Source organism: Oryctolagus cuniculus, chromosome 2, assembly GCF_964237555.1.
Source record: "Oryctolagus cuniculus chromosome 2, mOryCun1.1, whole genome shotgun sequence".
NCBI lineage: Eukaryota > Metazoa > Chordata > Mammalia > Lagomorpha > Leporidae > Oryctolagus > Oryctolagus cuniculus.
In genome coordinates, this window is record NC_091433.1 from 144,391,550 (window position 1) to 144,407,747 (window position 16,198).

Genomic DNA, 16,198 nt, shown 5'->3' on the forward strand with positions numbered 1-16,198 from the left:
CAGAATGGGAAAAAATATTTGCAAACTATGCAACAGACAAAGGGTTAATAACCAAAATCTACAAAGAGATCAAGAAACTCCACAAAAACAAAACCAACAACCCACTTAAGAGATGGGCCAAGGACCTCAATAGACATTTTTCAAAAGAGGAAATCCAAATGGCCAACAGGCACATGAAAAAATGTTCAAGGTCATTAGCAATCAGGGAAATGCAAATCAAAACCACAATGAGGTTTCACCTCACCCCGGTCAGAATGGCTCACATGCAGAAATCTACCAACAACAGATGCTGGCGAGGATGTGGGGAAAAAGGGACACTAACCCACTGTTGGTGGGAATGCAAACTGGTCAAGCCACTATGGAAGTCAGTCTGGAGATTCCTCAGAAACGTGAAGATAACCCTACCGTTCGACCCAGCCATCCCACTCCTTGGAATTTACCCAAAGGAATTTAAATTGGCAAACAAAAAAGAGGTCTGCACCCTAATGTTTATTGCAGCTCAATTCACAATAGCTAAGACCTGGAACCAACCTAAATGCCCATCAACGATAGACTGGATAAAGAAATTATGGGATATGTACTCTTTAGAATACTATACCGCAGTAAGAAACAACGAAATCCAGTCATTTGCAACAAAATGGAGGAATCTGGAACATATCATGCTGAGTGAAATAAGCCAGTCCCAAAGGGACAAATACCATATGTTCTCCCTGATTGGTGACGACTGACTGAACACCAAGAGGGAAACCTGTTGGAGTGAGGTGGACACTATGGGAAATGGTGGCTTGATCAGCATAGCCCTGACTGTTAATGAACAACTAAATACATTATCCCTCTTAGTAGTTTTTTTTATCTGTTCTACTTAATATGACTGGTTTAGATCTGTAATTGATGCACAGTTATTCTTAAGTGTTGAAAATTAACTGAAATGTGATCCCTGTTGAACATGGTGGTGGGAATGGGAGAGGGAAGAGATGTATAATTTGGGACATGCTCAGGCTGACTTGCCCCAAGTGGTGGAGTTGGAAGCCTACCAGGGGATTCCAATTCAATCCCATCGAGGTGGCAGGTACCAATGCCATCTCACTGTTCCAGGTGATCAGTTTCAGTTCACAGTTGGTCATGGTGAAGGGACTGGGAGTCAAAGGGAGCACATAGACAAGTCTAGTACCTGCTAACGCTAACTGATGGAGTAAATAAAGGGGAGAGTGATCCAACATGGGAAGTGAGATACTCAGCAGACTCATAGAATGGCAGATGTCCTAAATAGCACTCTGGCCTCAGAATCAGCCCTAAAGGCATTCAGAGCTGGCTGAAAAGCTCATGAGAGTATTTCAGGCATGGAAAGCCAAGACACTCTGGCAAAAGATCTCTGCGAGTGAGATCCCAGTGGAAAGAACAGGTCATCAAAGAAGGAGGTACCTTTCTCTGAAGGGAGGAGAGAACTTCCACTTTGACTATGACCTTGTCTAAACAAGATAAGAGTCGGAGAACTCAGAGGGCTTCCATAGCCTTGGAAACTCATGACTGGAGCATAGGGAGATTACTGATGCCATAGACAGGAGTGTCAATTGGTAAAGTCAACAACAGGAGTCACTGTGCACTTACTCCTCATGTAGGATCTCTATCCTTAATGTGCTGTACATTGAGATTTAATGCTATAACGAGTACTCAAACAATATATTTCACTTTGTGTTTCTATGGGGGTGCAAACTATTGAAATCCTTACTTAATGCATACTAAACTGATCCTCTGTAAAAAAAAAAAAAAAAAAAAAAAAGAAATTATCGATTCCCAACTTGACTCTCACTGGGATTAAACATGACAATAGGTCTGATCTGATTTCATCATCATTTAAAAAATCATCTATTATTTTTCACTTTATGTTTCTGTGTGGGAGCAAACTGTTGAAATCCCTACTTAATGTATACTAAGCTGATCTTCTGTATATTAAGATAATCGAAAATGAATCTTGATGTGAATGGAAGGGGAGAGGGAGTGGGAAAGGGGAGGGTTGTGGGTGGGAGGGACGGTATGGGGGGAAGCCATTGTAATCCATAAGTCGTACTTTGGAAATTTATATGCATTAAATAAAAGTTTAAAAAAAAAACTAATAATAAAAAATTTTTTATTTAATTAAAAAAAAAATAATGAAGAGCTGTGAGGAGGGATGATTGGACAAAGGTGGTACGATCTAATGGCAATGAAGTGGGGAACTTAACAAGATCTGTGCAGATCCTTCTCTGATTCTCCGTCTTCAGAGGAGGATGTTTTTTCCTCTGGGGATAAGGGTACCTTTCATATGAGGGTCTTAGGAGCTGCTTCAGGGGAGAAGTAGGGAGAAGGTCAGCACGTGACTTTCTTAGGCTTTGCTATCTTTTCAAATGCCAAGGTGCCATTTTAAAAAGATTTATTTATTTATATTTGAAAGGCAGTGTTCAAGAAAGATCTTCCATCTGCTGGGGCTGGGTTACTCCTCAAATGGGCCCAGCAGCAGGGGCTGGGCCAGGCTGAAGCCAGAAGCCAGGTTTCGCACATGGATAGCAGGGGCCTAAGGACTTGGGCCATCTCTGCTGCTTTCCTAGGTGCATTATCAGGGAGATGGATCAGATGTGGATCAGCCAGGACTGGAACTGGCACCCCTCTAGGATGCCATGTTAATAGTACTTACCCTACTGCACCACAACCAAATCCTGATGTCATATTTTCAAGTAGGATGTCCTGAACCCCATCAAGGGTGAAAATCTGCATTTCTATAAAGTTCAGAGGTGATGCTGAGGCTCCTTGTTCCAGGGTCACATTTTGAGAAACACTGCTTTTATGTAACATATCAAACCACTGCTCAGCCTTCTTGCTTTCCCTGACAATTCTTATAGAATTTTAAGACTCTTCAAAAACTACATTTCCACTTTGAGGGCAGTAAAGATGGAAGGGCATATCTGATTCTTCTTTGCACAACCTTTGGCATAGCACAACAGTGGTTTGTAAATAGCAGGGCTCAAAAATGTGATGCATTGAATACTATTTGGAATATCAAAGAACTACATGGTAACTATTAATAAGCTTCGTATTTAACAAATCTTTAGTAAAAGGAAATGAATCCCATTTTTGAGTTAGAAAAATGTGTAGCCAAAGAAAAATGTACTTATCAAGTTAACCACTGTATGGGTATGTCTTTTAATGGCCCACTAAGCTAATCCTCTGTCTGCGGCGCTGGCACAACAGGTTCCAATCTTGGTTGAGGCGCCAGTTCTGTCCCGGTTGCTCCTCTTCCTGTCCAGCTCTCTGCTGTGGCCTGGGAGGGCAGTGGAGGATGGCCCAGGTGCTTGGGCCCCTGCACCCGTTTGGGAGACCAGGAGGAAGCACCTGGCTCCTGGCTTCAGATCGGCACAGCACACCGGCCGTAGCGGCCATTTGTGGGGTGAACCAACGGAAGGAAGACCTTTCTTTCTGTCTCTCTTTCTCTCACTGTCTAACTATGCCTGTCAAAAAAAAAAATAATAATAATATCAGATTAAACTGGTAAGGCTTAGGAATATGTCTACACTATATGGATGTATCCCAATAGAGTACTAAGTAAGTAGGGAGAACATATTTTTGTGCATGGAGGGCATACAGGAACCCCTGAGGCCAACAGTGAGGAAGGGGCGTGAGATAGGTCAAGGGGAGCAAACGGGGCACAACACCCAGTCTGTTAAAACCATCTTAGGCTGGAAGCAACGTTACCACGAAGTTGTAGCAATCTTTGAGCAGGCTCAGGCACAAAAACCCAAAGGCCTCTGGCATTCATTAAGGCTAGAACGATTCTACACGGTGACACCAGTGACCCTCAGGCCACGCCCCCTGGCGCCTCCCGTCGAGGCCCGGGCTACCCGGCCTGCTCTACCTCTGCCTTTGTGCCCCAGGAATCCTGCAGTCTCTTCCCGCCAAACCCGCGCTTCCGCCTGCGGCGTGCATCACTGCGCATGTGCGGCGCCTGGCCCGTATAGAGCCGCCCTGCCCGGGCCCGCTAGCCATGGCGGGGACGGAAGCGAGCCTGTTGCGCCAGTTCCCGCTACTTCTGCCTCAGAACCGGGCGAAAACTGTGTATGAGGGATTCATTTCGGCTCAGGTACCCGCCCGGTCGTCCGCTGTGGCACTGCCTCCCTCGCCTGCCCCCGTGGCAGTCTGTGACTTGCGGGGTTGGGGCGCGGACTTGGGATTGCGAGGGGGCAGCTCGGAGCGGCAGTCGGGGGTCTGGAGCTTTGCGGCCGCTGCAGTCGCGGAAAACTCGGCCCTCGCCGTGGCCGCCGCGCGGGAGCCGGGGTCGCGGCGCTTCCTGGGGCGCTGGGAGGCGCGCGCGGCATAGAGCTCTCGCCTCTGGCCGCTGCGAGCGTCAGCCCGTGCCTGCCCGGGTTGGTTCTGCCAATTTTGACCTCCAGGATTCTAACACCCTCCACCCTGCGTGTGTCGGCGGCAGTTCGCAGGGGAGTTCCAGCGAATTACCTCCGGGTTTTGTGTGCCGAGAGCGTTTTGGAGGGAAAACCCATGTTGACACTTTTCCACGTTGTGTGTACCTGGGCACCGTCAGTTTCGATATTTTATAGGAAGTCTTGATAGCGGAATTAATTACCTTTGCCGATTCTAGTGCCCTCTCTTAAAGAGTTAATTGCACCTGTCACCTGTAGAGTTTTTAGGTTTACTAAGCGCTGTCTAGGTTCTGTTCTGTTCTCATTTAATACTCAGGAAAAAATTATTCTGATAGTTGAGGAAGTCATGGCTTGGGAAAACCGAAGAGATAACTAACTTGGCCTTGATCGCATGAGAGATCATAAACAGCCTAGGAGTCATAGCCTGGAAATTAGTGCATGTGTTTGAGTGCATTATGAAATCCACTCCTGAGTGAAACGCTCACCTGTTGTGGAGAAAGTCGAGTTAGTGGCAGATTACACAGCAGGCTCAGGCTTTTCACAGGTCTTCCCATTAATTGTGCCTATCCCAAGCAGTAGTGATTAAAATTGATATTACATATAGAAGAAGGACTTCATTGTTCTTTCCAGGTTGTTGAATCACCTACCTAAAAATTTGATTCAGACATTTAGAAAAGTTAGTATTACCAAGTTACACTTTTCTCAGAAACCATGTTACACCTAATTTTAAGCACATTAAGGAAAGTTGTATTAATGTGCCTGGACCTCCTAAACTGTCTTAGAAATGTGAGCTGGCAGCATTGAAATGAGGTGACATTTTCATATTGCAGTACCTACAATTCCAATTTATACCTTTTATAAGAAGCTTATTTAAATCTGAATCTAAACACTTAAATTGTCAGAAAGTGTTCTGTATGTATTTCGTGTTTATGTAGTAGCAAGATGTATGAGAACTTCAGCATATCCTTTACCTAGATTCACTGCTTCACATTGCATTAGATTGATCGTGTGTGTATTTGTGGTAGGTGTATATACACATTATTTTCCTGAACCATTGGAGATGAAATCATAGTGCCACCTGATCCCTTGATACTTCAGTGTATATAAAAACAAGAGCATACTCATCCACAGCCACAGTGTAGTTATCAAAACCTGGACACTGATAATGTTAAAAAAATCCATTATGTAGTCTAGAATCTGTATTCTACTTTTGTTAATCCCACAGTTATCCCCTTTATTCCCTCCCCTGCCCCTAACTTCCACTGTCTGATGTAGGATCCCACATTACATTTAGTTGTTATGTCTATTTAACCTGGAGTAGTTCCTCTGCTTGTCATTGCTTTTTGTGAACTTGACATTGTCCCTCAGTTTGGGTTTGACTTACATTTTCTCAACATTGAATTCAAGTTACACATTTGGGCAGGGATACTACACAAAGAACTTGGTTGTGTTCTCACAGCTTCTGAGTTTAGCTGCTACCATTGTTGATTATGTTAACTTTGATCACCTGGTTAAGCCTCTGCCAGATTTTTGTTTTTTGATTAATAGGAACTTTTTGGGACGTATTCTGAAGCATCAAGCTTTCACACACATAGTCCTGTTTTAACAACTCTTCCTCCAGTTTGTAATCTATTCTAACTTCGTCATTCTGTATTTATGAATTCTGTATTTATGAATTTATGTATTTATGAATGGAATTCCTTCATTTCCATTTATTTATATCAGATCAGACAAAGGAATGAAAAAAGTTATTTATGATTTTAACCATTACTTTATGCTTTAAGTGTCCCAGATTTATCCAGTGAGAGCACATTTTTATGTTTTTTTTTTTTTTTTAAAGATTTATTTATTTATTTGAAAGAGTTATGCAGAGAGAGGAGAGGCAGAGAGAGAGAGAGAGAGGTCTTCCATCTGCTGGTTCACTCCCCAATTGGCCGCAACGACCGGAACTGTGCCAATCCTGAGCCAGGAGCTTCTTCCAGGTCTCCCATGCAGGTGCAGAGGCCCAAGGACATGGGCCATCTTTTACTGCTTTCCTAGGCCATGGCAGAGAGCTGGATGGGAAGTGGAGCGGCCGGGTCTTGAACCGATGCCCACATGGGAGGCCAGCACTTCAGGTCAGGGTGTTAACCCACTGCACCACAGCGTTGGCCCCACATTTTTATGTTTTTAAGGCTTTACATTTTACTCTTATCACTGTTTTAAAAGTATTTTCTTTAAGATTTATTTATTTATTTATTTGAAAGTCACAGTTACACAAAGGAGAGGCAGAGAAAGATAAAGAGGTCCTCCATCTGCTGGTTCACTTCCCAGATGGCAGCAACAGCAGGATCTACATTGATCTGAAGCCAGGAACCAGGAGCTTCTTCTGGGACTCCCACGCGGGTGGAGGGGTCCAAGGACTTGGGACATCTTTTACTGGTTTTCCAGACCATAGCAGAGAGCTGGATCAGAAGTGGAGCAGCTGGGACTAGAACCGGCGCCCATATGGGATGCTGGCAGTGAAGACGGCGGGTTGACCTGCTACGTCACAGCATGGTCCCTTTAAAAGTATTCGTAGAGAAGGTGAGCAATTGGCACAACATTCCCTTTTGGGTTGCCTGTATCCCTTGTTGGAATGCCTGGATGTGAGTCCCAGCCACATTTCTGAATCCAGTTTTCTGCTGGTGTGCACTCTGGAGGTAGCAGGTGGTGGTTCAAGTGGTTGGGTCTCTCACCTGTGTGGGAGACTCAGAATGAGTTTCAGGCTTCTGGTTTCAGCCTGGTTTAGCCCAACCCTTGCTATTGTGGGCATGTGGGGAGTGAATTGCAGGATGGAAGATATCTTTATCTCTTGCTGCCTTTAAAAAAAAAAAAAAAGGCTCTTTTCTTAAGAAATGTCCGAAGTAGATGCTGACACGTGTAATATTATCACCATTGTTTGGAAGTTGTCAGATTTCAGTTTGTAGTTCCATTGCACCCAGGATCTGCTTAATAGAAAGTTTTAAATGCTTTTTGGTGGATGGTCCTTTGTGACTGTTACTTTTGTCATCTCTACTTATATTGCATTATGACTAGACAGTATTAAAAATTTATGTAACCTATTGATACTTTATTCTGTAATCTGGTATACAGTTAATTTTGTGATTAAAAAGATGTAGTCTATTTTTAGGTTATCTTTTCCTCTCCAATGAGCTTTGATAGTTTGTGTCTTTAAAGAAATTTGCTCATTTGATCTAGGTTTTACATTTATTGGCTTAAAATTATTTATGATATTCCCTGGTTATCCTTTTATGTTCTTGATCTGTAATGAAGCTGTCTAAAATGGTTATATTTTGCCACATAACTAATTACTTTAAATGTTAGTGGCTTAACGTAGCAAATACTATCTCTCAGTTTCTGGGAGTGAGGAATGCAGGAGCAACGTAACAGGTGGTTCTTGATTAAGATCTCTCATGAACTTGCAGTCAGATGTCTCCCAGGACTAGTACTAGCTTGACCAGAGTTGGAAGATTTGCATTCAACATCTCTCACTCACACAGCTAATGGCTAGTGGCCTTGGTTCCTCACCACATGGGCCTCCATGGTGTTGCTTGGTTGCCATCACAACACAATAGTGAGCTTCTCCTGAGTGAGTGATATAACAGAGATTAAGCAGAAAGCTGCACATTGTATTTTATCCTGTAGCCTCAAGTCACAGTTTTGTTTCTACTTTATTCTGTTTGTGGGAAGCAAGACTCTAGGTCTAGTCCATATTCAAAAGGAGGTAAAGTTCCAATTCCTAAAGGCAGAAATGTCAAAAATTATATATACACACACACACATATATATATATATACACACTGGTATTAAAAATAACTCCTGTCTTGATTCCTGATAATTCCTTTTATTTGGGGATATTTATGCCATTTACATTTGATGGGATTATTGATGTGCTTGGCTTGAAATCTGTCTTGGTATTTGTTCATTGTGTTCCTTTTTAACCTTTTCCCCCCTATTTTCTGTAGTGTATATTATTCTTTTTTATAGTTCTCTTTTTTCAGCTTACTAACTGTATATCTTTTTTTTATTTTTTATTTTTGCTATAGTGATATAGCACAGGTTAGGTAATTTAGAAGTTTATTTAGCTGGGAAGTCAAAGAGCATGGTGCTGAACTTCATTTGGCTTCTGGTGAGGCCCTCTGGCCGTATCCTGACATGGCAGAGGGCATCTTATGGCCAGACAGAACAACTGGTGGGTGTCTCTTCCTCTTCCTGTAAATCCAATAGCACCATTTGGGAGGGCTGTTCATGATCTCATCTAATCCTAATTGCCTTCCAAAGCTCACTTCAAAATGCCAACAAATGGCTTTGGAGATTAAATTTTCTTTGTGTGAATTCTAGGGCTGCACCCAAATTATAGCAGTGTTTTTGTTTTTGTAAGTAGTTGCTTTAAGTTTTATAATATATGTGTGCATATTTATATATATATATATTTTTTTTTTGAAAAAATGGCATGTCCCATTTAAGTAAGAGACAGAGCTCCCATCTGCTGTTTCACTCCCCACTGCTGAAGCTGAGGCTGGGAACTCAGTCCAGGTCTCCCACATGGACAGCAGGGACCCAGTACTTGAGCTATCTATTGCCTACCAAGGTCCACAGTAGCAGGAAGCAATAGGTGGGTATTGAACACAGGCACACTGATATGGGACATGGAGTTCTCAATTGAGGTCTTAATTGCTAGGTCAGACACCCACCTCTACTGTACATCCTAAGCCTATTACAGTCTACCTTTAAGTAATGTGAGAATCTGTGGTAACTAATAGAGTAACTAAAAGGTAATCTATAGGAGTGTAAATTGACAGTTTCAGATGCAGTGTTTTTTTTTTTTGTTTTTTTTTTTTTTTTTTTTTTTGACAGGCAGAGTAGACAGAGAGAGAGACAAGACAGAGAGAGAGACAGAGAGAAAGGTCTTCCTTTGCCGTTGGTTCACCCTCCAATGGCCGCCATGGGCGGCGTGGTGCGGCCGGTGCACCGCGCTGATCCAAAGCCAGGAGCCAGGTGCTTCTCCTGGTCTCCCATGGGGTGCAGGGCCCAAGTACTTGGGCCATCCTCCACTGCACTCCCTGGCCACAGCAGAGAGCTGGCCTGGAAGAGGGGCAACCTGGACAGAATCCGGTGCCCCGACCGGGACTAGAACCCGGTGTGGCGGCGCCACAAGGCGGAGGATTAGCCTAGTGAGCCGCGGCGCCGGCCTTAACAGTAGTTTTAGATTGACAGAAAAATTGGGAGTTCTCATGTGTTCTACCTTTTCTCACATGAACAATTTGTTCCCCTTTTTTTGAGATTTAATTATTTATTTGAAAGTTGGGACTTGAACCCATGCTCATGTGGAATGCCAGCCATGCAGGTGGTGACTTAATCTGTTGAGCCACAATGCTGGCCCCACCCCTGTTATTAACATCTTAACATTATTTTGATATATTTGTTGAACAAATATTGGTACATTACTATTACCTAAGGTCCTTCCTTTAGTAATATTTCCTTAGGTTGACCTTGTGTCTTTTTTCTGTTCTGGGAATCCATCCAAGATGCTATATTACATCGAGTTGTCATGTGTCTTTAGGCTTCTCTTAACTGTGACAGTTCCTCACACTTTCCTTGTTTTTGATGCCTTATTGTTATCATTATGAAATAATCCTGTTATTAAGGAGTGCTAGTCAGGTATATTGTAGGATACTCCTTCATTGGAATTTGATATTTTTCTAATGATTAGGTTGGGCTTATGGGCTTTTGGGAGAATTATCACCAAGTGCCCTTTCATTACATTAAGTGTACAGTTTAACAGTATCACTTATGACTGTTGATACTGATTACTTGGCTGAAGTTGTATTTGTTAGGCTTTTCCACTTCCCTTTCTCACTATACCCTTTGGAAGGATGTCACTGTGAGTAGCCGTCACTTAGCATTGGGAGTTAGAGCTCTTTTCCCTCAGGGGAAAATCTATAGTTTATTTGAAATTTTACTGCATGGGAGATTTGTTTGTCTTCCTCCATTTACTAGTTCAGTCATTGATTTCTATTAATATGATCTCATGGATATTTTATACTCTGGGTTTTGATGCAGTACTACTGTATTGTTGTGATTGCTTTGGTACATTTATCCTTTAAAAATAGTTTAAAAAATAAAGGAGGTACTTCATGTTTATCTGTAAATTTACTGTGTCTGGTAGTCTTTGTTGCATATTCACATTTCTTCTTAAAGGTCTTACTTGGACATTTCCTGTACTGCATGTCTACTAGTGATGAATTCTTTCAGATGATTTATGTTTAAAAAAGTGTTTATTTGTCCTTTTGAAAGATAATTTCACTGGTTAAAAATCTAGGTTGACAGGTTTGTTTTGTTTTGATTTGTTTTGGTACTTAAAAGATGTTGTTCAACTGTCTTGCTGTTTGCTCTGAGAAATCTCTACTTTTTCTTATCTTGGTCACTTTATAAATAGTATATTTTCCCCTGGCTGCTCTTAAGATTTTTCTTGTATTACTGGTTTCAGTCAGTTTGATTGTGTCATACCTTGGTGTATTTTTCTTCATTTTTTTAAAACTTTTTGACAGAGTGGACAGTGAGAGAGACAGAAAGATCTTCCTTTTCCGTTGGTTCACCCCCCAATGGCCGCTGCAGCCGGTGCACTGCACTGATCCGAAGCCAGGAGCCAGGTGTTTCTCCTGGTCTCCCAGGGGGTGCAGGGACGCAAGAACTTGGGCCATCCTCCACTGCACTCCCGGGCCACAGCAGAGGGCTGGCCTGAAAGAGGGGCAACCGGGACAGAATCCGGCGCCCTGACCTGGACTAGAACCCAGTGTGCTGGTGCCGCAGGTGGAGGATTAGCCTAGTGAGCCGCGGCGTTGGCCCAGAAATTAATTTTAAGTCAATTCTGTCATCTGTGCCATTTTTGTAACTTTCTCTTATTTTTCTCCTCATTATGTGTCTTGTTTTCTTTGCATGCCACATATATCACTGGATACCTGATGTGAATTCTACCTGTTGCATGCTAGATATTTTTATTTTCCAGATATTTTTGAGGTTTGTTGTGAGTTGCAGTTAAATTATGTGGAAGCAGTTAGATCTTTTCTTGGTTTGCTTTTCAGCTTTTTTTTAGGCAGAGTTAGAGATCACTTTAGTCTGGGTTAATTTGATTCTACCAGTAGGACAATACCCCTCAGATTATTTAATGGCTCTTGTTTGAGAGGCAGAGAGAAAGCTGAAGAAGGCTCTCCCACCTCTGGCCAATTCTCCAGGTGCCCACAATGGTCAGGCCTGGGTTAGGCTTAAGCCAGCAGCTAAAAGTTCAGTTCAGGCCTCCCACGTGGGTAGCAGGAACCCAAATACTTGGATCTATCACCAGTGCTTCTTTTTCTGCACTACCAGGTAGTTGGAGTCAGGAGCCAGAGCCAGGTACTAGTGACATAAGATGCGATTGTCCCAACCCGTGTCCTGTTAGACTAAACACTTCCTGCTTTTTCTAATTGTTAAGTTACTGGAGGAGGACAGATCCTTTGTCTGGTACTCCATCATGCTTGGAAGTGGAAGTTTTTATTTTCTTGAAATTTTCATTCTCATGTGTCCAGTTTTACCTTATGTGGATTTCCAGAACATATACTTGGGTTGTATTTGTAAATATTCTTCTCTATTATTTTTTACTATTTTTAAAGGTCTCCAGTTGCATGTATATTGTACTTTCTTTGCTTCTTTTCCACTTCAACTGCTTTTTTCTCTGATGGTCTTTCATTTTTCTTTTTCATTTTTTATTTAGTTACTTTTTTTCCTTTGCCCCTTAGGAAATTCTTGTTTAACCGTGTTTTCCTTTAGGTTCTCTTAAAATTTTATTCCTCAATTTTAATATAGTTTTGTCCTTTTCTTCATTTCCTTTCCCTTTTTTGAGCTCATTCATTTCTTCCTTTTTTAAAAAATAATTTCAGATCTCCGTTTTTGAATTTCTGAATTTTTGTACAAATGCTCACTTAGTGATGTTTAATTCACTATTATAATTTGTCTGTGACTTAGTTTTCTTTGGGGTCTGTCATCACCTAACGGGGTTTGTTTGTTTCTATTTTTGTATCATAGGAGCTTTGCATTGTCAAGGCAGTATCTGTGAACATTTTAGCTGTTTGTTTATAAAATTCCTAGTTCAAGAATACCCTCTTCTGTTGGTGAAGCAAAGTGCAGTTTCTTTAATATGGAAATTTTTGGAGACTGCTGGGTCCAGGAGTGTTTTCTCATGTAAGACCCTGCCTTTCTTCATAATCTTTTTCTTCTTAGCACCTAGTTTGCAAAAAGTGTTCCTACCTGCCTTTTTATCATCTTCTACTCCTAAAATAGTTCCTTTCTGAGATTGACTGCTTGACTTTTGTGTTACATTAAATCTCCTCTAGTCGTGCTCTGATGTACCAGGTTTTTTTTTTTTTTTTTTTTTTTTTTTTTTTTTTAAGTTAGTCCAGTTCTCCCCTCCCTGCATTCTGTCTTTCAAGCAGTTGTTTCCTGAACACCCCAGCATTCTTAAAGGACTCTGAGAGCTGAGAGTGGGCTCTACTGCAAAGTGGTTTCTGTTTCCTTTAGGTGGAAGTTTTTGTATTCTATCTTTGATTGAAAATGTGGGATTTTTTTTTGTGGTTTTATTTATTCTTAACATTTACTTAGTTTTATGGGAGAGTATGTGAGAAGATTCAGATTTAGGCAATGGTCAGTACTTCTCTTCTGTGCAGTTCTGGGAAATTTGCATTTTGATAACAGTTACTGTTTCTTAGGTGTTTTAAGTACACAAGCTAATTTTCAACATTTTCTGAAATCGGAAACTATTGTGGCATACAGCATGACATTTGACCTTTTAAAATGACTAAATTTTGCAAATAAGGACCTTGGAATTTTATTTTTTGAGATAATGTGCATTTCTACAGTTGAATAGTTCTATTCTTCATGTAAATTGTGGATTATACATTGTTCTTATACCTATGTGTGGGATGTCTATGAAGTTAGGCTGAAGTTACTACATAATACCTCTAAATGCTTTAATGAAATAGTGAATTATTGTTACTTGACCTTTTGAAAGGTCAGTAGTACACTTTGTTTCATTTTTTTTTAAAGGACATTTAAATGTAATGAAAGTCAGAACTGTAATATTACATTGAAAGTAAAGGTTATGGGGTACATTTAATTGTGTTCCTCTGTTTTTGAAAGTGCTTTGAGGGAGACTGAGCTAAAATTCCACATGGTAATTATTTTTCAAGAATTTTATTACTCTTTTTCATTTTATATTGTTGGAGTAAAAGATTACATTTCTGTTTGCCTTTTTCTGCTTATTTTTGCTCAAACTTCACATGTATTAGCCTATTTAAGTTAGAGTTTAAACTGCTTGCCCACTTATTTTCCAAAGAAAGTAAAACGATGTATTTTTCAGAGAAAAGTCTTTCCTTAGACTCTTGAATAAAATTCTGAATATTTAAATGTGTAGCCAACGAGTGTTTAAAACTAAGTAAATATGTTACTAATTTTATTGATTTCACAAATATGGGAGAAACAATGTCAGTATATTTATAACTGAATATATTTTCATTTTGTTCAAATTTAGAAGTTTGATACATGAATTCTTTAATGCATTACTTGTTTTTGTTTTATATTGTGATTCCCCAACCCTCCCATATCCAAAGCAATTTGAAAGAATTTTCTTTTTTGGGAGTTTATCCTAAGAAATAATATGTACATTTCTTCTATAGGTGTCTATTAATGATTTTTACAGTGTTTCTTGTGTTCATATGAGGAACTTTGTGTTGATAAACCTTTACGGTTCTATATTTGTGTTTTGTTTTCTAAATAATTTAAAGTTCCTGACATATTTTTATGTTATTTTTCCTCAAATGCCATATTCTACTGCTTGTATTTTAACAACTGTAAAAATTTGGATACATTTGATACTTTTTAGAAAATAAAGAAAAATACTGCCTTTTCTATGTGATTCTATATTTAACTTCTCTTAGCGTTAAGATGAAAACTTGAGTGAATTTCTCAATATTTTCCTTAGGGAAGAGACTTCCACCTTAGAATATTGTTGCCTGAAGATTTGCAAATGAAGAATGCAAGGTGACATGACTTTTAGTTATGTATTTTTCTTAATGGGATGGGCAGTCAATTTGGTATAAAATGATTCTTGTCACTAGAGTTTTGCCTAAATGGCTTATTAATTCACTCAACCAGAAATAGTTCTGATTTTTTATTACTAACAGTGTGTCATTTGTAAAATTTTTCATGTGCTAATGTGTTTTTCAAAAGTAGCATTGACTCTCTAATTTTGTTTTCACTTTGTGTCACAAATAGTAATTATGTATACTTTCATAACAAGTACTGAACAGGGTATAAAAATACAAAAGGATTAGAAGACTTGTTCCCTCATCTTTTTACTGTTAGTGTTAGCATATATGTATGTATATGTTCATTTTATGGGAAGACCCATGTTACCAACTTAGTCCTGGTATAAATTAAGAACCAACATTGAATGTTGGCAGAGACAGTCAGGACGTGAGACTTAAAATCTAGGTCTCACACACAACCTCATCTCTGCTCCTAAATATCTTGGCGTTGAGGAAGAGAAGGAATCCAGATATTTATAAATGGAATTGATTTCATGGCTGATCAGAAGTATAGATAAGAGGGAAAGAGAAATGGCAGATGGTATCTAAGTCCCTGGCTCAGGTCACTAATTTAGAGAAGGACTTGCAGAAGGAGAAGTAGAATGTCTTAGGACGTACTGAGTGTGAAGTACCAGAAGTTAGTTGCTAGGTGGTGATGTATTGATTCGCAACTCAAGTGTGAGACTGGAGTGGGGTTGTATGGGAAAGTCACGGTAGGCATAGGATTTGAGGCCATGAGTTTGATTAGACTTTCCAGTACCTCTTTTATCTGTGAAGTGAAGAGAGCATCCAGTGACAGGACCTTGAAGGCATACCAACGTTTAAAGGAGTGGTAAATATAGGGCAACTTAGAAGACTGAGGATTACCAGAAAAGTAAGGGGAAATTTTCTACAGTAGTGACTCTGAAGCCAGATAAAGTTTTAAGGAGTGTATGGTGAGCAGTACTGGGTGTTGCAGAGAGATCCAGTCAGATCTGAATAGCTTTTGTGCAGTGGTAGAAGCTAGATTGGGTTGGGTTTTGGACTGAATCATTGGGTAGAAAGGAAATGGAAACAGTATCAACAACGTTAAGGGCTTTCCCTGAAAGTGGCTAGAGAAGGATGTGAACTCAAGGAAGAGTTAATTTTTTTAAGGTGATAAGTAACTGCAAGTTAATTCATTAAGAAGAAGAAAAGAGCAGAACATTTGTTAAAGATAGCACAGAAAATGGATGATTGATCAAAGTTGCCAGGTTGGTAGCATTAGGAGAGGGGTCACCCGTGGACAGCTGGATGTGACTACTTTGCCACTGATAGAGGTGGTAATGGAGTATCTTGGGATTAGTAGACCAAGAATGGAGAAACTTACGGTGGTTTGAGAAGGCAAGGGTCAGGAAATTTCAGACATCCTACACCTAGAATGACCTAGTGGATGGATGAACTTTGACTAATTAGTACTTACACGGTTAAAAGTTTATATCTTTTTTGAAGATTGTATTGCCATATATAGTTTTTCAAATAGAAGTTTGACACATTTTGATCAATACTGTGTTAGTTAAACTACCTTGCAAAAGAATCCAGTTAAATAGAAAACTTTGCTTTGGATATGTTAAAGGAAAAAAGATAAACTGCGTGTCATTTTCCAATTCTAGTAATTTATATTTGAGGGAA

The 16,198-nt window shown here is 40.2% G+C and overlaps 1 protein-coding gene across 12 annotated transcripts in view; it reads left to right on the forward strand.

Annotated features, from left to right (window-relative positions):
- The first annotated feature begins 3,907 nt into the window (after positions 1 to 3,907).
- FANCL (FA complementation group L) overlaps positions 3,908 to 16,198 on the forward strand; it is an 83,952-nt gene continuing 71,661 nt past the window's right edge. For 8 of the 12 annotated variants that reach the window (XM_051838710.2, XM_051838724.2, XM_051838725.2 and 5 more), the window contains exons 1-2: positions 3,908 to 4,111; positions 14,443 to 14,501. In XM_051838710.2, the coding sequence (XP_051694670.1) occupies positions 4,016 to 4,111; positions 14,443 to 14,501 (155 nt within the window). In that variant the 5' untranslated portion in view covers positions 3,908 to 4,015. Of the gene's footprint in view, positions 4,112 to 8,476; positions 8,623 to 14,442; positions 14,502 to 16,198 lie in introns of all 12 variants that reach the window. The other 4 variants (XM_051838727.2, XM_070069703.1, XM_051838719.2 and 1 more) reach the window with 3 other exon arrangements.